This window comes from Schistosoma haematobium, chromosome ZW (genome assembly GCF_000699445.3).
Source record: "Schistosoma haematobium chromosome ZW, whole genome shotgun sequence".
Lineage (NCBI taxonomy): Eukaryota > Metazoa > Platyhelminthes > Trematoda > Strigeidida > Schistosomatidae > Schistosoma > Schistosoma haematobium.
The window spans coordinates 15,486,313-15,510,112 of NC_067195.1; the positions used below are offsets into that span (position 1 = coordinate 15,486,313).

Genomic DNA, 23,800 nt, shown 5'->3' on the forward strand with positions numbered 1-23,800 from the left:
GACTTTCATGTTGTGTACGGTTTAGGTCGTATCTTGGTTTGATAGTTTTCCGGAATAGACAGGTCTCCGCACAAGTCCCACAGACTCCGGGTGCCCCGTGTAATAGTGGTTAGTGAAATATTCATTTCAAATTATCCGTACCATTCAGATAATGACTGCCTAGACAGGTTCGAGTCATTGGACGGTTGTGTAGTGAATATGTGAGTTGACCAGATACCATGCTTGATATTCCCAATATCAACTAGATCGGACCGCCATGATGATGTCACTAAGACGTCCGACATACATCTGTCTTCATGGTTGGAAGTCATTTCAGTCTACTCTGACTCGTCCTATCGCGGCGATCAGCAATACGGAGAACAATTTGAACTGGGATACAACAAGGACGACGTTATAGCGTCTAAATTCCAGTGGCAGAATTATATCTTGTAGAATTTCAACTAACTCCCTGCGCCCAGTAAAATCAGGATGTGACAGCAACTAACGTATAGTCCTGAAACAGTGTGCGGAGGCCATCAGTATACTAGTGTGTGGCGTGTTCAGGCACCCACTAAATTTACACCAACTGCCAAGAGAATGTAAGCAGTCCACTCTCTACAATATTCATTAAGGCGATAGAAAAGATTCGACTTGTTACAGACCTATCGCATCATTCCCAATACCGTCGAAGGTAATAGGACTGTTAAATGAACAAATGAGAGAATAGATAAAAACAATATCCTATAGGAAGTCCAATGCGGACTCAGAAAAGGCAGATCCTGTGAGTTCAATCTCCTCATATGACAAAGCTGGGAGACCTGTTGTGGCCAAAAGATACCGGTTTATCTAATGTTCCTCGAATTAGCTAAAGCTTTTTATACAGTGCCTCAAGTACTCATAACGAAGGTTGCAAAGATGTCACTAAGCCCTAACCAAATCATCCGGCAGTTTGGTTATTGAATGTTGAGCAAATCATCGATCCTCCTCAATGTCAGGGACAACCAACGCGCATCAGTTAATCTTGCGTCATGGACTGGCCCATGCGGCAGTGGTCTTACTTTTGCTTGTACCTACTTGAACTAATATATTTCTGTAATAACGTCCTCTATGTTGTACAGCCCTCAAAGCATCTATGGTGCCTTGATACGTCAATTGGGTAGTCCATGTAAGGTGCTGACCACGAGGTGTGACTTCGACGTTAGCTAGTTTGTCACAACATTCACGTCTAACCCGAATAGGCCTCTAATAATTTTGACATAGATCATCTACGTTGCTGATCTACAGCCCTATTCTATCTTGGTTCCGAAACTTCCTAAAGGACAGGACGTTTTGAATTAAGGTAAATAGAGTGCACACTGGTTGGAGGGCCTCGATATCGTGTTTCACTTGCAAAATCTTTAGGTCCACCCCTGTTCTTGTTCTCCATTGACGATGGAATTAGCTGGACAACACTGATCTACACAAATGACTCAATGATCTGGAGGTCCATAAAACTCAAAACGGATCCACCTGAGCTTCAAAAGGACCTTACATCGATAGAGGAGTGAACAGTAGACAATGAATTAAAACGTAGCCTGTCGAAATGCCATGTCATGAATACTCTACCACATTTGACATACACCACTTACACTCGCCATGTAAATCCACTCCTTAAAGCTTGATCTCGGGCTTGTAAACACAGAGCGCTTGTATACCCTAGTGTTGTTCCTAACACTGCTTAACATGTGCGCATGGTCTCCCGTTGAAGTTCACAATGTCATTGTGCCCCTTCCATTCTGAAGAAGCATAAAGCTCTTAGACTAATTACGAAGATGAATAACCAGTTGCGTGATCAGACTAATATATTGACAGACTCTAACAACTGGGATATTTCCTAGCGAGCTATATTAGGATAAGAGTTGATCTGATAATGGCATACATAATATTAAGTATGTCTAGCCACCTCAAAGCTAGATAATTGTCAGAACATCCTCACCACTTACCTTGAGATAACCCTCGGATGATGGCATATAAAGGGTGAACACCCATGCACAACATCGATTCTCCTCTCCAAGGCTTGGCTGCATTTGGAATGCTCTCTCAGACGTTGTGATCACAGCCCCTCACAATGCATTGCTTTAAAAAGGAAACTTGACGGATACGTACTCAGCCATGGAATACCATAACACACTTGAACCAGTTGCATCGGATGCGTGTATCATAAGTTACAATGGTTATCATTACAGCATGTCATAAACTATCTGCCATATCTTATTATCATCTATGTTCCCCCTCTCATTTTTTCAATTCCACCTTCTCACAGATCACTATCTTAGTAAATTACTTATATATTCTTGAAATATTCACCTCTGAGGACCTCATTTATCAATTCATTTCTTCACACTGCGATCAACCATCCTCTTAGCTGGTAATTTGATAGCTACTGGTATCCAGAAATCCTACTGCCTCAAGACAAACGCACTCAATTGGCTACAAGATGTATAAATGCTCAAATGACTACTAAACTGACTAGAACCAGTGCAGTCGAGTGGTCAGACTACCACTCATTGGACATAACCAAATATCTGGAAACTTACCGAAACCTTAAAAAGTGAGTGCAACAAAATCAATAGGTTTGCGCATGCCCGCAGCAAACATATTGGATATTGGAAGTGTATATTATCTACTTTCTGGGTCGTTGGTTGATATTTCCTGTCTTAGCGTACAAGGTACTTTCAGGCTAGACGGAAACATGAACAAAAGGTGGACGTTACACTTATTTAATCTGGATTTGTGTATGCACCGCGTCTTTTATTTTATCCATCGAATCTTTTTTTAAGGCTTTTACACTTATTGATCCATCATTTTAATTGTGATAAGTTTGAAATCCAACCATTCAGACTATGAGATTTAGAAATCCGCAAATCACAGCCAAATTGACTAAATTTGGTGTAATGGAGTGGGACGACCTTTGTCTATTAGACATTATGAAGTATATGGAACCGTAATGAAACAACGAGAAGCGAGTGCAATTAATTAATTTGTTTATACAAGGTCACATTGAATATATCGAGTAAAAGGTGCGCAATATTTAGGTAGTGCGTTACAGTTAGTTTGAACCGAGGCAGTCAATTTTTTTCTGTATGCTTTGCATCATATGAGAATTTCTAAATATTTGTTTTATTGGTTTCTCACAAATATCGCGGTCAGACGTAGCAAACGATAACTTTGGTAAGCATTAGTACCTTGTCTCTGCGCTTGACCTTGGTGTAAAAACAATCATATTTGTTGAAAAAGTCAGAGAGATCAAAAATAAAGTGGTGCTTACTCGGATTCCACGTATCACTCGATGATGTGGTGATTATTCATTTTTGGTCATAATTTAAAAAGGGCAATCATGTTGATTTTTGTGGATCTTGAGATTTATTCTTGGATGTTGGTATGTCCTGCATAATACCGATATCTCAACCACTCAAGTTGCCGTTTTTGAAAGATATTTTATCTTCCCGGTTAGGTTTCAAATCGACCATATTTCTCCTTTGAGTTGTTTGTTAATACCTCTTCTCTTGGATTGACAAAATAACGCCTATATTTGACTAATATATGCTTTAACCTGTAATTGACTTCGTGAGACATGTAGGGAGATACGAAAGACTCGTCTTTTGTGTAATATGAGTATTGTTATTCAGGGTGTTCGTCGAACCCGAAACTATTGTTCATTGCTGCCGTCAACACAGGTTGTATCTGTCTTTTAATCGGTGACCTTGATAAGTTTGAAAAGACTATAGCTGGCAAACAATTTCTGAGCAATACCAGCGTCCTTAAGAAACTTTACTCACTTGGTAGCATTTAACTAGGGTATGGTGTATGCAAAAAAATTTGGTTAAATTATCTGTCGGTTAGGGCATAATCAGCAATCAGTGCCATCTTTTTTAACTAGCACAAAACATTTCACGTTGTTTCGTCACTTCTTAATAGTGATAGGTGTCGTTTATTTACCAAATGTGGGATTGTGCATTGGAATTTAAGGTCAGTGACAATCCGGCTGGCCAAACCGAAGTAGGTATGAGATGTTTCTAACCTCTGACTTACTGGTTAGAAGCTGTGTTTTTACGTTCGGGCCATCATTTTCGAAGCTATTTGTAGAGTTTGTGTAACGATGTTTTAATATTTACAGTCTATCATCCCATTATTTCTCCGTTTATTATTAATCATGTTTAGAAAAATCTCGAAAGTGATTGTTTTGGATCTGCAGGTTAGTAACATCTAACTGCTTAAAGCTTCTTTGCAACTTAGCTTCGAATCTGACTTGCTCTTATTGCTTTTTTGAGATGCGTTTATTTTCGACTGCAGTCTTTATTCAAATTTCCACTCCAGGTCAATGAAAAGTGGTCAATTTTCTCAAATGGAAAGACCCTTACCATTCTCACGTTCCAAACTACCTAAATCAAAGCATCGTTTTGTCTCATGGTCTGTGAAGCAAAAACAGAAAAGTAGTTACTTGTACTTTCAATTTTATTTTCTAAAGAATTCAATCAGGCCCTACCGGTGAACCGTTCAAATGTCCCTTTTAATTGTCCTTTAATTGGATGTTCAGGGATTGGTCATATTAATGGCCGAGATACTGCACACGTGACCCTATCTGGATGCCCTTTGTATCACAATATGAGCTTTGTGAAATGGGCGGAGATGCGTGCTCGGGAAGAAGGTCTTGTTGTTCCAGAATCCATTATACGAATATCTCAAAATTCACCATCACCTTCTAAAGTTAAGCACAGGGTTGACCGTTCACATCAGTTTAAAACTACACAAAGAGAACCTATGCTTGATGATTTAGCTAGCCAAGTAGAGTTGTACCAGTTTCGTCGTGCTCAACAAAGATTGGTTTCAACCTATGTAAGCATATATAAGATTTATTCGTTTCATTTTGTTTTATTTGTTTATTTCCAACTTAACAAATCTTTCCAAGTGTTCCATCAGTTTTGTCTCATTTTTGATGGTTTTTTTTCATAAATTATTTCCAAAGCTTCAAGTTTTATGTGTTGGACATTCTTGTCCCTTATTTTGTAATGCTGGGCCTGAAAAACAGTTTCGTCTTCTACTTGATTTTAAGATTTAATTTAGTTACCTTATCGTTTACACCATCTGTATTGACCTTGAAGTATTTTATAAGCTTATAGTGAGTGAAAAATCTCGTTTTCGTAATGGTTTGATCCCGAACTTTGACTCCTATTTGTGATCTAGTTATACCACATAAAATGGTAAAACGTGAAACAGATTAGTGGATAATAATCTATAGTCCTACATGTTAAACATCTTTGACGACTTTTTACTCCTTTGATAAGCAGATGTTTACACGTGACATACGGTAGTTCACTACCTATTTGATGGTTTGGAATACCTTAAAACTGGAAGAACTCGTAAGTTAGTAGCCGCAAGACTCAAAATCAACTCAGGAATGCATCGATTGGTATTAAAAGCGTACGCGTGTTTGTCTAGTGCCGAAGAACATCAAAACTTAATTAAAGACTACATGAAATATTGTCAAATATCAATCATGAATGCAAATCACTATTCCTAATGTTAGCTGTATTAGATTTCCTCTTTTGTTAGTTATTTCATTGTATTATATGAGGGCTTGATTGAAAATGGCATTATCTGACCTACGTTATTTGTTTTCGTTTGAAGTCTCTTGTCTATTAAGAAATATTTTAAAATCAGTTAAAGATGCGTTTATTGTCTCTTTTTATTTTCTGCATTCGAGGAGACGGATGCCCGAGAACATTTACTTCTATGTGCACGAGTGGCTTCGAATTCAGGAAATGTACCCAATAATGGTAGTTTGTAATTTCACATCAAAATAAGATTAAGCATTTTCCGAAAATATTGAGTTTGCTACAGAACAGCGCATACGTTCTGTTATTTTTGGAACATGGGATTTACAACCGTGGTATCAGAGTAATTATCCTGCCGATTTGAGTTGTCTACCTACCATATACATTTGTGAATTCTGTCTATGTGGAATGCGCCATAAGGTTGCATATGATCGTCATAAAGTAAGTGTATTCGTTATATTACTCTTGCTCATTTTTCTATGAGTTATCACATTTCCACAATCCCCTTCATATCAGCAATAATTTTTTTTACGTAATACTTGCTGTGCAGTAATCGAAGTAATCCTTGGTTTTTACGGATTACTGATTCTACTGATTATAGTGGGGAAAACTATGTGATGATATAGTTTTAAGTTGAAACGTTTGGTGTTAACATTTTATTACATCGATGGATGATATTGGTTTAAATCCAAATGGCACCATGAATTTCTGCAAACTTTTTAATGTGTTCTGCTTTCAGGATTGATAAACAGTAGATGTAATTCCGTTTCCTACTGATATTCTGTAAGCTGTGGGTATAGTAATATTTAGTGTCTAATGGTTATCTGAAATGGTTTAAGCTTGTGTTCAAATTACGTTTAATGTTATTTCTAATAATAGTTTAAAAAAAGAACAAATTGAGATGAATTGCTGTTGTGTTAATACTATATCTAAATTTTGATTTTACTATTTCTAGATGTAGGATTCCTACGTTTCCACTCTATTAGGTCATACTAGTTAGTTTATCCACCGAGTTGGATTCTAGTGATCCATAATTGGATCGATGGGCTCTGGTTTTAACCATTTCAGAGTTTTTTTTGTATTTGCCATTGGTTATGTGAATAAATTAGGTTACTATGTCAAATAATCTGTGTAAACCTCTTTCTTTTACTTCTAAATAATATTCATTGCCCAAGTGTACACATCATACATCTGTCCCTTTTTTTTTACATGGAAATATGTTTTATTGAGATTTTATTAATAATTATTTTTGTTAACTACCATTGTTCTACGTAGCGGACCATTGACTTTATGAGTAACCGTATTCACGTAGCTTTTGAATATCTTGCGAGTATTTTATCTGTATGGTTTAAATTGGAGGAAAATTAAACACTCTCTATTCACTTATGACCAGCATTCTATCCATACTCTGTTCAATAATTTCACAAACTGAGGTACTAAAGTTTTGGGTGAAACTTGAGGGGAACTCTCAGCAATTCATGAGATGTTGAAGGGCTTTTACTGAGATAGCGCATTGAAGGAAACAGCTTATTCACGTCGACGAAATGTTTCAGCATGATAACTGTCAACCTGGGCTTCGAACTTGTACAGTCTTTTATGTTTTCCCATCAGAAAGTTAACTGTCTAGCTGGCCGACAATTAACTAACTTTTGGCGTATCGTTTGTCCAGACGATCGTAGCGAACCAAAATGAAGTGACTAAAGAGTCTGATGTGTGTATCATCGATATCTTAAACTATGGAGACGGAGATGAAAAAAGCATATTACCACCAGCAGAGAAGTATTATACCGCCATACTTTATACCTCGTAGTTTTTATGAGATCTGTTCTATTGTTTATTGAATAGAGTAAGGTGTTATTTAACAGAATGCTCGAATATTCAAACGTTTCAGTCTTAAATTTATGAAAAGAAATTCTAATTATGTCAAAACAATTACCCCTTTTCACCATACATGTAAGTCATGTTTCAGGTCATGGCTATTTCAAACATATTAAGGATTGTTAATATTCTAAAATATTGAATTATATGGCCTTATGTTTTTCCCCATTGATATGGATGGATGTATTAACAATGTCTTCGATATGACGTTACGAGTGTGCATACTAAGAAGTCTCGAATTACATTTAAAACAGCTGTTTACAGTGATAATCCGGTTTTCAATAGGTCTTCATCTGATATCACTATGTAATGAAAATTACATTCAAATAGTAAAAGACTTTGCAAAAACCACTTTAGTAATTCTATTCCACAAATTCATTCTTAATTCATCTTGTCTATATTTAATCTGTTCTACGACCACCGATACCGTTACTACTTATAATACTCTTGGATTTGTCTCAATACTTCTACTTTGCCATACTAATATGATTTTGCAACTGTGATCGATGCGCATATATATAGTCATATGTCGTTTATTATTGACTGACCTACCCACTCTTGTACTCCTTTTCTCATATATCCCTACTGTTTGTCGTTTTTAGTGATTTCATATTTGAATAATTGTTTTTATTTTGTTGGTAAAGTGTTATTCATGTATCATGATAATCATTACAGATTAATTGTGGTCGAACGTTTCCTCCAGGTAATGAAATATATCGTAAAGAGAATTTATCGTTTTTTGAAATTGATGGACAAAAGCATCAGGTAAGTCTACTTAAAAAAACTTTTTCTTGTTTAAATTATCATGGGTTTTATTGATAATTACGTATATATTAGGAATACAAAAGTAATAGATTTTCTGTTAATTTATCGTAATCTTTCTGATCCATTTTTACAGATTGTTTGTAAGAAAGTAAAATCTTTTAATAGTATCTCCACCATTATTTGAAGATCTTTTTAATATGCCCAGCGTAATTGTGTATGTATGTAAATCTAGTGGTTGTGTAAAATACGGATTTTGAATGATTAACGAAACTTTCTCATTGAAACATCTTTCGTTACTGAATTGTGACTTTTGTAAATTCCCTCAATATAGTTCCTGTTGTTTTGTTTGACCAGTATAAACTTTTTGCTGTGTAGAAAGGATGAAAATATAAATGATAAAAATCTTGAAATCATAGATTAATATCTGGAAATTGGTTTTTTGGGCTTATAAATTCGTTATTTTCAAAGTCAAATAGTCATGTATTTATCCGCTTTTTTCACACGTGACGTTTCTGTTAAGAAACTGACTAACATCGATAATGGGACAGAAAAGGTTCTTTTTTAATCTGATAGTAGACAGATAGGTCATTTGTTGAGAAGCTTGTTACTCAAAAAAGAGTATTAAGTGTTGGTTGGTGGTGGTCCGTAGAAAACCCTAGACGTAAGTTTTGTTCTGTGGGGTATTCGTCATCAAGGCTTACTTGCAGTTTTGAGAGGAAGATACTCTTCATAGTATTCGAACCTGGCTTCACAGATTAAGACATTACTACGAATCTATTCGGACTATGGCTGATATCCTGTGGGAATGAGATATTTATAGTTGATTGCGTATTTGATTAGCGACCAATGTCATTACTATCTAATCCTTAAATACTGTTCAAACTACATAACTACCTCCAAACACAGCATATGAACGTAGTACCAATGATATTGGCTGACTTAAACTGTTGGCGACATTGCCACTTGGTCGATAGAATTTGGTCAACACTACGGGACTAGGAAAAAAAATCGTGATATTAGTCACTACTACTTAGTTGCCAATAAATCATACAAAAAAATAAAATAGAAACACAGTTGTTATTCATTGATCTATTTATATATCATAACTTCAAATGTATTAAATAAATAACACATAAGTTTATTTTTGAAGTATTGAGAATAAAATCTTTCAGCTTGATAATATCGTCACGTGGTAGGCCAATTTCGAATTTTTCGCAAATGAAATGTTTGTAACTTTGTTTGCTTAAAGAATATTTTACATAATTTTCACATTGTAGTTAGTTTTATTGGTCTGTTATATCGGTAATTAGTATCGTGTATTGATGTTTAGCTGAGAAACAATTAAGAGTTGGTTGTAAGTCATTAGTTTGAATGGTAAACATTGTTAGTTATTAACGAGTGGTATTCTTTTTAATGATATAAATAGCTTGATTATATCATTGTTTCAATTAGGCCATGAAAAATATTATTGTATAATGTGTACCTTAAATTAACTTGTCATTCTGTCTGTTTATCTACTAATATTTCTTGGTGATTAGTACGTTTTAAAAAAGTTTGTCTTATATATTCAGTAGGCTAGCGATAAATCTTTACATTAATAAATATTCTTAAAATTTTTTTTACAGGAATATTGTCGAAATTTATGTTTATTAGCTAAATTATTTCTGAAACAAAAAACAGTTCATGAGTTAGATCAAGTTCCTGCATTTTTATTCTACGTATTAACTGAAACAGATCAAGATGGTTCACATATTATTGGTTATTTCTCAAAAGTAAGTAAAGTATACTCTTATTTTATTCATAGTTTTCTAAGTTTTTAATGGTGTTAATCTTCTCTGAACTAGATCATTCAATTGTTGTAGCATTCATTGTCATTCTGGCCAACATTTTCAGCGCTTATTTCGTGTAGAGAAGTCTTTATTATATGTATATATATAGTGAGTCATGCGTCAAAACTAATAATTTTTCTGATCATTTAGTCATTTTAAGATTTTAAAAATGTTGCGCAGTAATTCTGTTATACATTTTGGGAAACTAGATTTATTTAGGCAAAGGATTTATATGGTAGAAGTATACATTTTTCTTCCCCTCTTGATAACCCTCTAATAAAGCTTCTAAAACTGATCAAACAAACAAAAAGAACTCAGAAAGTTTATAGTTCTGACTCAGTTTGGTATTTCTAGGAAATTTCTAGTTGTTCTTAAGATTCACTCACTCTGGATGGTAGTTTCAGGGCACTATATCCAATTGTACGTAGGCATATAAGCAGAGATGAATGCTGGCTAGCTGTGGAATCCGGATCGCGCGTTTCATCCTATTTGGGGCTCGTCAGCTGGATGTACTTGCATTTCAGAGTTGATGTCTACTTCGGGACTCGAACCCATTACCATTCGCTTAAAACGCCATCACGTTATTCACTTAGCTACTAAGTTCAGATAGCCACTAGCTTGTGCAATGGGGTGAAGTTTTAATTCATTTTTGTATTGGTTGCTTAGATTTTCCCATTGGTGTTTGGGACTGAAATTGATCAGTCTCTTATTGGCATATATTCATCCTGTTTGGATTGTGTCAATATTGTCTTAAATCACAAGCATCTTAAGCAGAAATGAATGGTGGCTAGCCTGTGGGTATTAAAAGAGCTTAGGAAACTGATTCAATTGTTCAGTCAGAAGATTTATCAGTAGATTTCTCTTTAGTTTTCTCGTAGATTTATTTATTTATTTATTTGAACACATAAATATTGGTACAAGGGGGCACCAAATATATCCGCGCCACACAAAACAATGAGAATTTAAAGAGAAGGAAAAAGAAAAAAAGGTAAGGTGCGTAGAAAAAAAAGAACGATAACGAAGAGATTGGTGTAAGGTAGTGTAATAATAATACTAGTAATAATGAGGGAACAGAAAGGTACAATCAGAAGAAATCTTTCAGTTAAGGAAGATACAACCACTTTTTACGAAGGAAGTGAAAGAAGGTTACAGCAGGATCGCCACTGGCTTCTATTCTGAGCCATATCTGATGACGTCTCTAGCCACTGTGTAGCACCATCTCTCGGACCCCAACCAGGGAGTCGTGAAGGACCAACACAAGCCATTCCTTTGCAGCTTTCTTTCATGCCACGACACCATGTCATATACTGACCACTTCTCCGCTTCTTCCAACCAGTCCCAGAGTCGGCAAATAATGCACGACGTGGAATTCTCTGGGACGACATTCGGAGAACATGTCCAAGCCACCGAAGTCGGTGTTTCAAGATGGTGACACCAATTGCATTATCGTCTCTGTGCCCGAACACACGATGCCGAACCTCTGCATTACTAACATGGTGTTACCACTGGATGTCAGCAATCCTTCGCAGACAGCGATGATCGAACACAGAGATTCGTCTAACGTCCTCAACTCGGAGAGGCCAGGTTTTACAAGCATAGATCAAAACTGCTCTCACCGACGTGTTGTAGATCCGATCTTTTACAGCCAGACTAACATCACGAACACGCCGAAGATAACCCAGATTGGCATAAGCCGCTCTGGCTTTCACTACACCTGCATTGATCTCATCACTCACACCCCTACCAGCACCTATGCAGCTACCCAGATACACGAACTTCTCGACTACTTCTATCTGCTCACCATCCAGAGTGAGTACAGGATTAGAATCCTGACAGTCTTATAGAAGTCAGTCAGTCAGTAACAACGTAGGACTTCGTACGTACGTACATCAGTTCGAGTTGTCACACCACATTAGCACAGAGATGCAGTGGTCGATTCAAATCCCGTAGTGGTAGAGGTAATAAGAGTATAAGCAGTAATCAGGAAAATTAGTGTTTGCAGATGTTATTTAAAGAGTATAATACAGTGAAATAAATTTGGGAAGAGAAAAAAAAGAGACAAGGAGGAATAAGGAGATCAAAATTTGGGAGAACACAAAGAGTGTATGCACCTGCGCCATTGCAAACGATTTTGAGCCATGTCATTCAGGGTCTCTAACCATCGGTTGCTATCATCTCGCGGTCCCCAACCCGGTAGTCTACACCTATCAACATGACTCAATCCACTTGTCAGTGACTTCATGGAATTGTGCCATGTTTTGGTCTGGCCGCCCCTAGCTTTCTTCCAACCTACTCCTATACCACTGAACATCGCACGTCGAGGCAGTCGGTTGTTGGGCATACGTAACACGTGTCCCAGCCATCTCAACTGATGAAGTTTCACTACTTCATCAATTGATTTGCTATCCTTACCTAGTACCCGTTTCCTGACAACTGCGTTACTTACTCGATAGTCCCAGGATATACGAGCAATATTTCGAAGACACCTATGATCAAATAATAGTAACCTACAAATATCCTCTACTCTTACCGGCCATGTTTCACTGCTATAAAGTAGGACGGAACAAACTGCTGCGCAGTAAACCCGTCCTTATAGAACTACTTTGCACTTCAAAGGTACAAGCCACATATCATACTTACGGACACTGATTGCTAACTGATTAAGTGCGGATTGCATGGCTTGGGCATTATCGCACAGTAAGACAATATCATCCGCATACTCAAGGTCGAGAAGTCTTTCTCCAGGCAACAGATCCACACCGCCATTGCTTACATCCATCAGAGCTGTTTTCAGAATGTCGCCGATGGCAAAGTTGAAGAGGAATGGTGAGATTGGGCAACCCTGTCTAACCCCACTGCTCCAATGGAACAATGGAGAGAGGTGGTTGTATGCCTTCACTCTGCCTGAGGTGTTTGCATATAGGGCTTTTAGGATGTTAGTAAACTTCTCAGACACACCCATCTTCAATAGCCGATCCCAGAGAACAGACCTGTCCAACGAATCGAAGGCAGCCTTGATGTCAAGATACACTACGATTGTTGGCCTTTGATAAGTATGGAGGTGTTCTAACATTTGGCGGAGGGTGAAGATATGATCAATACATCCTCGACCAGAACGAAACCCAGCCTGCTTCTCGCGAGTCAATCTTTCTCGGGTTTTGAACAACCTACGAAGTATGACGGAAGCTAATAGCTTGGACGCAATCGGAAGTTGACTTATCCCCCGATAGTTGTTACAGGAACGACGTGAACCCTTTTTAAAGATAAGGACAACTATCGACTCATTCCATGACGTTGGTACACTCTCTAGTTCCCAAACCTTTGTGAACAACGTCGTCAGTTCCTTAGTCAGAAAGTCACCACCATCTTTAAAAAGAACCGGAGGTAAGTCATCTGGGCCAGGTGATTTGTAACGCTTCAAGAGTTGGAGTTCCTTGCGGACTTCCTCCTCGTTTGGTGGATTAGTCTTCACCGGCCATGGTGGGCAGGACAGTCTGACCGATGTTGCCGGAGCAGCAGGCCAGTTGAACTGCCCTTCGAAGAATTCTGCCCATCGTCCAAGACGTCGATGGATTTTAGTGATTGGCGTTCCGTCATTCTCACAGATTGTTTCGCTCACACCAGATTTCTTGCTGCCAGTGGCTCGGATGAGTTGGAAGAGCTTCCGGTAATTACCAGATGCAGCTGTTGCTTCCAGCTCATTAGCACGCTTCGACCACCAGGCTTCTCGGTCCTTACGCAAGCTTTGCCCGATTTCATTACGTAACATCCTTCGTTTGTGGTCAAACTCACGGTCACGCGGAGTAGACCGACGGGCTTCTATGAGTTGTAAGGAACCAGAAGAAACCCAGTGCTTAAAAGCGGGACGTTTCGCGAACCCACAACTGACTGTACCCGCCATTTTCATGGCGTCATGCAATTGCAGCCAATGCTCATCTATACTTTTCGGTGGAATGGTAGCTAGCCTAGAAGTTAGCCGGTGACCAACGATTAGTTCATACGCCATTTGTTCCCGCAGGATCCTGTAGCCCATATGCACCATTGATTTGGTTTGGGATCCGGTTAAAGTGCCGGATATTCGCTTTTCGTCCTCTCATTTTCGTAAACAACACCCCCGCCACGAGAAGGCAGTGAGTAGGACTTCCCTGGCAGAGGCTGTATACGCGTGGCCGTATGAGAGTATTTCGAGAGGGAGGGCAAACCCACCCCGCTCTCGGCCATACCAGGGCATTTCTCGTAGAAATGGTCATAGAGATGTTTGAATCACAATCTGATGTATTCTTATTGAATGTAGTGTATTTACTTCTATGGCTCACTTAATGACACCTATCTTTGCATTATCTAATGTTTTTGAGGCATATCGTTCATCTTTAATTAAACTAAAAAATGTAGGAATTTCGGCGTAACCAACAGAAGCGGATTCACTAAAGGGAATTGCTTCGAAAGTCAGTAATTAAGGTTTATTCAATATTAAATTTAAGACTTTCAAGTAAAGGCATTTAAGTTGCTCATTCAAACAAATTTTCTACCATTTAATTAATGTGAAGAGATTATTAGAAGAATCTTAATAAATTTCAGTATTAGAACATTTTTCTAACTTCCTTATCCGTTGTTGTTTTGAAGCTTTCTGGTAATTTTTCATCTTTGTGTTTGGATTGTGATTAATAACTATCGTCATACATTTTATTTTGCTTTTTATTTAGCAAAAAGCTGATGATCAATGTGACAACTCCGTCAATACCGTGTACAATAATCTTTCATGTATTCTCATTTTACCGCCTTATCAATGTCGTGGTTTTGGTCGTATGCTAATCGAGATGAGTATGTGTTCATTATGTTTTTATAGAAAATGTTATTTGAACTACTTTATAACATTAATAAGGGTTTTATATTTTGATTATATTCTCTTGAAATGTAAATTTCGTTATATTCTAGTCAAACTTCTATTGGTCTTGAACAACTGAAGGCGTAACCACCGATTTCAAGGTCGGTCATAACCGGCTTCTTATTTTATAGATAACACATCACAGCCGGCAATGGAAGTCCCATTCTTCCATTCAGCATCGCTGAAGATGCAGGTTGTGTGAAAGGAACCCTTCATTGTTGCCATGCACTTGTAGGGTCCGCAGTATGACGTTTCCTTCAGACTTTGAGGTGCTGCTTTTAGTCTCACCATTTTCTAACTGACTTGTGTGGCATAGTATGGACCTAAGAGAACTAAGTGCTCTAACCAATATAGCTCCATCGGTTCATCAAGGTAAGTTAATCTGATCACCATGTCACTTTAGTGGCTCCAGTCGGGTATTCTGTAACTACTATTTTCCAAAGAATAATCTTGCAATAGTTTATGTCAGTTTTTTTACTTAGGACTCGAGTAATAATGATAAAATTTATGTTGAAGCATTTGTCTTTGATTTTCATCTACTCGTCATATTATTCCTAATACTAGTTAAAAAGTATAATTAATTTTTTTTCTAAGAAATAATTATTTCTTATTTCGAAGGTTATATTTTAAGTCGACTAGAACAACGTATTGGTACACCAGAACGTCCATTATCAGATTTGGGCATCATTATTTACAGAAGATATTGGCGTTTTGAAATTTTAAAATACTTATCGTCATTCACAGCTAAATCAATTAATATTCGAAGTAAGTGACTATAATTTACGATTTTTTTTCAAAAAATCTATATTTTATTAGACTTTCAACGTTTCATTTCGAGATCAAAGCAACAATCAGATGTATCTAAGATGACCTCAGAAGTCATTCTATCGATTCAAGTAATTTTAAAACGGAAATTACGTTGACAGTTTTGGTACTGCATTACAAATAATTTTTTAAAATTTATTTTGAATAAAGTAGTCGATTAATATGTCACCGTTTAACTAATTGAAAAGTTGGTCTTTTTGTTTGAAAATCTCATCTGTCGTTCTACGTATGGGTTGGATATAGTCTTTAAAAATTGCAGGACTAACGGTTAGATAATTGTATGAAGTGTGATAGTACTATACTTGTTGTGTTATTGTTTACATCACTAACAACAAATCGATTATATCTGGTGGCCGACGTAAACTATCAAGTCTTTTAATTTTGGATTAGAATATTAGAAAATCAAACGAGTAGTGCTTACACGTACTTCTTAATATATGGACTCATAACTAACCTGATGGCGTAAAACAGATGTACAATGCGTCAAAAAGGGGTTATATTCAGGACTATGCAAAGTTTTGTATCAGTCTTAACACTAAACTAGGATCCAGAGTTTCCTGTCTACTACTTTCAACCTCCAAACATTCTGTAAAATAACTTTGTGCATAATACATGAAATGTGGCATGTAGTGTAATCCAGGACTCTAGGCTGGTCCTATTTAGGACTCGTTAGCCAGACGTACCTGTATCCCAGGGTAATGTTCACTGTGGGACTCGAACCCAGTACCTTTTGCTTGAAACTTCAGCGCGTTATTTGCCTACCTACTAAGTCCAGATATTCTCTCATTCTTGCAGGGGTATGAATTTTAACTTAATTTGTAATTATTTGGATGACCCCGCTGTTGATATATTGACTGAAATTTTATCAGTCCCTGAGTGAGCAACAACTTAGGACACAGCCACATCTAACTGACGAGTCCCAAATGTACCAAAACACGCATCCTGAACTCTCCTGCTGACTACGTTCCATTTATTTTTTATAAACTTGTGGCTATATAGGTTCAGTCAACATAAAATGTACATTTGCCAACAAAGACTGATCAAATTTTAGTATAAAATATCAGAAACGAAATTTTATGATATTACAATGGTACCGAGGAACGGAACGTAAACCAGGAACACAATAATGGGACGAAGCTAAGTTATTCTTCTGCATCCCAGCTCTGTTAGCTAGATGAAGATCAGAGTCAGCTGGAAAAATATATAATTCTACAACCAGCCCAGAAGAACGAATAACAAACACCCAAATCTTATATGACGTATACAATATAAAAATGTCCTTGAAGAGCGTCACTAAATAAAGTACCGAAAAAGAAGACGAACCAATAAAATTTAAAGTCCTTCCAGGCGGGTAACACAAGTTAAAGGTAGTAATGGGAGCCTTTGGCGCAAAAACGATAGATTCAAATCTCTACAATTAAATTACAAAAATAGGATGTTTATCAAGTGATTTCTGGGGGTCCAGCATCTCCAACTTCGTTGTATGTGCTTCCGGTTCCGGAGGTTGTCTCACCAGATGTCGTACGGTACTTAATGGGACCTTAGCTTGCTGAAACTGGTCAAACCAATCTAAACTAAGTAGATTTAAAGTAACTGGCGTTACGCAACATACCCTGGTGAACACCGATTCTCGGGAAGACACGTCACAATCTAGTCGTCCGAACAAATGCAGATAACTACCACATGCTGTACGAGCCTTTTATCTTGTTAGCTGAATGCACGGGCTGCCCATTTCGATCCCAAATTTACGGGAGATAATGGTAATGTCTGAAGCTTTATCAATTTGGAATCTAAATAAATGCCCATTATTATTAAAGATAATAAGTTTTTTTTCACCTGGAGTTGTGCTCTAATAGGATTCTAGTAGGCTCAACGAATTAGTGCAGGTTTTGGAAGCAGGCTTTCCAATGTTTATGGACTGATGTGATAGTTGGTTTGATTTCCAACTTTGACAGAGTCCATCTTTGTGACCGTTGGATTTATATTTCCTGCAACGATGTTGCTTGAACGGACAGGTTCTTACCGAATGTCACACAACACAGTGCCAGGAGGGAGCCGGAGGACTTGTCTTCGTTTAATGAACTGAGCTTGGGTAAGATGAGCTAGGTATAACAGGCTCGGGTTTGGCAGTGTTGGATGGTTGCTGGACTATGTGAACTTCGGAGCGGTCGTAATCTCCACACTGAACCATATTAGTATCGCGCTGAAGATTAATTAGCCTTTGATATTTATTTGCAATATCACTCAGCGTTAGTTTGGGATCCCAGTCCAATCGACATGGTAGCCGCGTCATAATGTCACCAAAATTTTGTAACTGTTTGATGAAGAGTATGCAAATTAATTATATATGTGGCCTTTTACTCTTTTATTTTCAACAATGAAACGTGATTATAAATGTGAGGACCTGCTCATCATTATTGTTATTGATATTTCCTTTTTCCATGATTTGATGGTTTATTTCGTTGGGGTATTAAAAGTTTTAGTTGAAATTCAGACGGCGGTAGTTTTGTGCGAAATTCTGCATTGATTTGTGTTTACTTATCTTCGATTTTAACAAAGCTAGTCTAACTTTATATAATGTCCTGAAATTCATTTTTAAAGAGATCTACAGTTGCATTAATCTGACTGTCAATTAATATGGAGATATATGCGGTAACTTCAAGTGGAAACAAGTGTTCATTCTTCTAAAAAATAATTGATTTAGAATGTAGTATAATTGGATAAATGAAATATATACTTAAAAAGCCATGAGCAAGCAAACGTACATGCTAGGAATATAAGTAGAACAGACCAGGTTCGTGGACATGTAGCAGAAATGGAATTGTACATTAGTCTTTTATCTTTTAGACTAAGAAATACAACACGATATTATTTCACAGTGTTTTCATTAACTGACAATCAAAGTAGACTTATTGTTACACTTATTGATCATCGGCAATTCCCCACTGAAAGGTTCTATACACACCTTATTCATAGTGTAAATAAATCGGCTAAGTAAAAATATCATATAAATAGTACATTTTTAATTTGAAATAAATCATACTTCGTAAGTTGTATTAATCACAGATTGATCTCAGTAAAGGTAACATTTGAAACTAGGGTGCATTAAGCAACTTTTTCACCTTAGTATGAGACTGAGCACTGCGCACCAACAACCCTTCTAGGGATCAAACCTTAGAAACTTCGGGTCTATGAGATTAGTCTGTGGTGAATAAAACCTATAAACTATACCAATTTTCACGAAATCCCTTCAACTAACCTGTAATTTGTTTTTGTTGAAAAGCTTTTATTCAGATAAATTATTACTATTACTATAACTATTATTATTACTACTATTGTTATTATTATTATGACGACGATGAACCCACCTTTTTTAGCTATGAGTCAAGAATTAGGAATAGCAGTTCCTGATATTGTAAGCACTTTATTAGATATGAAGATGCTTGTTTGCTATCGGACACAATATTACATAATCAATAATAAAGTAAGTGAATTTTTCACTGTTTTTGTTCTTGGCATATTGTATTTTTTAATGATGAAAAGCTAGTAATAGTAGCAGTCAGCTAGTCAGTCAAACGCAACATAGAATCTGGCGCATGTGTACATCGGTTTAACTTGCCATACCTTATTAGTACAGAGAGATAAAATTGTCAGTGCAAATCCCAGAGTATTAAAAGTGTTAACAGTATTGATAGTAATGAAAATGATTAAGTATCGAGGATACCGTTCGAGAGGATATAAATTTGTAAGATTAACGAAAATTACAAGCAATTTAAAAACTTGGGATCTAAGAGAGGGGAAAAAGTAAGTTCATCTGCGTCATTGCGAACGATTTTCAACAATATCATTCGAATTGTCTAACCACTGGTCACGATAATCGCACAGACCTCAACCAGGTAATCTGGACTCGGTAGTAGTTAGTGTCGTTCATTTGTTTCTTGAAATAAAAACATAATTGTACTTAGACCTAATATTTCTATCTAATTTATCACTACGTATATGGATATAGAGATAACAAGCTGATCAGAATCGAGAGAATAACTTCTTGGTTTTTGTGCGAAATTTAAAGATGAATAACTTTTATCCTATATCACATAAAGTCAGCAATACAAATACTTAGACGGTTTAAAACGGTAACTAAAATTAATCCTTTTCTGCCATTGTAGAGGTAAAGTGATAATGTAGTGAACGATAAAACAGTTAGGGACAACCAATCTCAATAGTTAAGATCATGAGTCAATTGAAGCTAGACTACGATGGAAAACCTGGAAGCACTGAACGTCCGTTTCGTCCCACGAGGTGGGGTCGTGGATGCGCGCTGCTGAGGAGTCCCACAATAGGACGAAACGGCTTTCCAATGCTTCCAGGTTTTCCATGGTGGTCTAGCTTCAATTGACTCATGATCTCAACTATTGAAATTACTAAAATCTCCATAAAACCCCTTCTGATAACCAATCTATTGTCTTATGTAAAATTACACAATGCCTTCTTAAAATATGGAAACCATACATTAAACATATTATTTGCGCATCTTCCTTCGGTTGTCCTTTATATACTTCGTGATTATTTCAATTCTGTTGTTACTACAATTGTTCTTTGTTTCCTCTCCTGTTCTCCTCAATCCAATCTTCTGCTGACAGGTATTGCACTTCCGATCACTGCTACATACTACTTATATCTGTCAGATAACTATGACAAGATACTCTCATCAACCCTCTCCTATTTTCATCTAGTTTTATCTTAGGTTTCCTTGGTTATTGCGTTTATGATATCTTTCAAGAGGTAGTTCTTAGATTTCAACATCCATAGATAAAAATTCCACGCGAATTCATTATTCTTGTAAAATGTGGATTGTGTGGTCTATAGATTTTTTATTTATTGTGAGTAGTTTTCATTCCTATCCAGTTTTTACAATAGGGAATGAGGATTTTTAACATTAGAACTTCCTTACTCTCTTGACTGTTGGCATCATCTCTGATAATATTTTGCAGGTAACATGTGATTGCACTATACGCATTCCTATTCAAAATAAAAAGAAACACTATTTCTGGATTTCCAACTTAGTGTGTGAATAGTTACATACTTTCTAACAGAACTAAAGATTGTAGGTCCTATTCTATTTGGGTTCGTACTTAAAAAATTGTCATGGAGACACTGACTAGAATAAAACAATTTCGCTTGTGCTATAACATGATTTCTAGTGGTTCTCATAAATGGGAAGAAAGTGCGTTAAAATAACTCACCCACCAGCCACTTAAGTATTAAAAAAACTAATGACACTACTCGAATGCCTGAACGGAAGTAGTTTGAGCGGAGTTTGCACCTGAGATTTAATAGCTAAAAGTTGATTGTTTTAATCATTAAACTGTAATACAAATTCATACATTCCAAATTTATATTTGCTGATTATTAATTAAACTTCATTTATCCTGTTAATAATCCGTTACAATTAGTCTTATATTTTATCTTATACTTATTTTGTTTATAATTTTTTTTAGCCTGATGTAGACGCTCTTTTGAGTACAATTAAACCGCCTGCTACTGATCGTTGTATTGATTCTACATGTCTTTATTGGACTCCTAATGTTAGTAATATCAATCAGTTGAGTAAATCGCCTAGTAGTAGTACTCTTAGTATTAGTACTACTACTAATCAAAAGGTTCTTCATAAATCTAGTCTTATTTCACCAAGTGATTCAATTGGAGCAAATATTTGAAGATTTTTGTAATCTAATTATTGTACATTGAAATATTGTAAAGAGTTTTGTTGTATATAATCTAATAATAATAATACTATTTATGCTCTTATTCAGTTTCTGATGTAGTTTTCAAATATAAATTTAAAATAGTGAGAAGAAATCATATTGTTTTGTTACAGCCCATCATGTTCGATCCTGCTACCGATACACACACTACTTATAAGTTTGACCAACTGCCAGTAAGAGTGAGAAAACTATTATATGTCTAGAAAGCTTTGGTTAGCAATTCGAATTACGTGCGCTCAAATCCATGAGTCTGTATATATTTGGGTGAAACATGGATCTAAAGGCTTAGACTTTGACTAGGGGCGTAATCAACTACCTTCAATAGTGTGTCTCGTTTGTAAACACTGCGGTTATCAGTATTTGTTCGTAAATTGACTAACTATTTGTAGAGAAGGGGAGAGCTATGAACTTTTTAGGTGAGAATCATAGGGATAATAAAATTATTGACTATAAGATCTAAAGTGGTTTGTTTCTGTAATGTTTTGTATATTTTATTACTTTCTACTCGTGAATCATATTTCTGTTGTCGGTTTTCATGGCATCCCGTTTATACCGATTTTTTAAAATGTATTAACTTAATTCGACATATTTTTGTTCTGTATGAGTTTAGTGTACTCGTTCTGTCTAGTTGTTCGATTGTGGCAATAAGTGTTCTGGAATAGAACATTAATTTTTCGGTTCATAAATACTTTTCATATGTTTAAATTTAGAAATACACAGTTAGCTGGTTATTCAATTCTTAAGACGTCTGTTGATAAGAAATAAATCTCTTGAAATAGTATGTTCTATACATCCACTTGTTCATGGGTTCGTGTATCGGGGATGGTTTTTTTAAGATGTCTTCATTGCGTGATTCTCCCTCATCATCCTAAAAGAGTTATGAAAATGGTAAAGATATTTCAGTAAGTAACAAGGGTACCTTAGTTTTACGATGATAATTTACATATTTTCTATACACTTTTTAAAACACGTTGGAAACATTGTAGAAGGTAAAAGTTGGTCAACAATGTTTATGAGTATTTTGTGCTCATCATATTTAGTTTGAATATAACAAGGAAATCTTTTTAATTCAATCCAGTAATGAAACAAAGATTTATATATATCCCCTTTAACTACACTTTTAGCGGTATCAGTATTATCTTACTGTTTATAATGAAGCGAATGCAACAGTTAAAGCTGATCATATAAAATGATTGTATGTTCATCACTTTTACAATCGTAGCAACTACTTCAAGCGGTTATATAATAGACTTCGTAATCGTTTTAAACTAATTTTTATTCCGTCTGATCAGGTGATTGTTTCTTAGTTGTGTTATCTATTGTGACTTGAGATTCCAATCGAAATCATGTGTTATGTAGTCCAATCAGGATTCTGATTATCCATTAGTTTACCTATGTGACCAGTAGGCAAGCTGACCTAGTTCACGAACTGACACACCGACTAATGAACAACACCTAATACGTTAACGCTTATTGGTCCTCGATTTTTCAACCTAGTAGCCAATTAGAAGATCCAGACAGGAAACAGTTTACTTCTATTAAACTATGAATCAAAGAGCTTATGTCTACTACTCACTCTCTGTTATGTCTTCACTAGTAATAATTAGATCTTGACTATGTGATAAGGTTGTTAAATTTAAACGTTCTTGAATAAGTAAGCGTATTGAATATATTATGCATGACTGAACGGATCCGCAATAACTCAGTACAAGTTATTGTCGGTTATTGTCACTCAGTGATGTTTACTTAATAATGAATCAAAGTCGATATTCAGTTTTGAGAAGTTTCAGAACGTACTTTGATGGTGTGATAATTACTGCTAAATAATAGAGTTAACCTTAGAGATGTGGACTGTTGGGGTTCAAAATCAGTGGTCTACTTACTTCATGAAGGTTCAAGTAGTGTTTCGAGCTCATGCTACCAGTTGAACAGAGCTTTTTATGTTTTTTTAGAGATTCAGTTTCTCATTCGATGGTTCTTTGTTAGAATAACTTTCTCTGTCTGTTTTATATTGTTATTCCATTGTCATGGTTTACCTGTACTGGTAATAAAATTCATTGTTTCATTTACGTAATTGTCGTTGAAACTTTGTTCTTAATAAATGACTTTTCATGTTTTCATAGCATAATTTATTTTCACTGGTAAATAACATTGTTATCTGATATAGCAATGTAAACTCGATAATGTCCAAAACGACAATTAAAGCTTGTCAATAAAAAACTTTCTATTTTCAAGGGCGTTAAACAACTAAAAACACTCATCACCTCAGCTGAATATCCT

General features: G+C 36.2%; 1 protein-coding gene across 2 annotated transcripts; it reads left to right on the forward strand.

Moving 5' to 3' along the window:
* Window positions 1–3,058: 3,058 nt before the first annotated feature.
* On the forward strand, window positions 3,059–21,916 carry KAT7_1 (Histone acetyltransferase kat7). Of its 2 annotated transcripts, XM_051210513.1 has the most exons (10): window positions 3,059–4,451; window positions 4,487–4,854; window positions 5,723–5,795; window positions 5,830–6,014; window positions 8,127–8,216; window positions 9,842–9,988; window positions 14,749–14,866; window positions 15,549–15,695; window positions 19,133–19,239; window positions 21,254–21,916. In XM_051210513.1, exons 1-10 carry the CDS (start codon window positions 4,340–4,342, stop codon window positions 21,470–21,472), a joined length of 1,566 nt encoding a protein of 521 aa, XP_051070511.1. In that variant the 5' UTR covers window positions 3,059–4,339; the 3' UTR covers window positions 21,473–21,916. The 2 variants fall into 2 exon arrangements, with proteins under 2 accessions (XP_051070511.1, XP_051070510.1); XM_051210512.1 differs by having other exon boundaries at window positions 3,059–3,189; window positions 4,336–4,854; window positions 5,723–6,014; window positions 15,549–21,916.
* Window positions 21,917–23,800: the final 1,884 nt, after the last annotated feature.

Excerpts from the sequence above, each read along its gene's own strand:
- KAT7_1 (XM_051210513.1), top strand. The coding sequence starts at position 4,340 with ATGAAAAGTGGTCAATTTTCTCAAATGGAAAGACCCTTACCATTCTCA. Across the intron at positions 4,452-4,486 it reads TGTGAAGCAAAAACAGAAAA|AATTCAATCAGGCCCTACCG; the intron begins GTAGTTACTTGT and ends TATTTTCTAAAG. Across the intron at positions 9,989-14,748 it reads TTATTGGTTATTTCTCAAAA|CAAAAAGCTGATGATCAATG; the intron begins GTAAGTAAAGTA and ends CTTTTTATTTAG.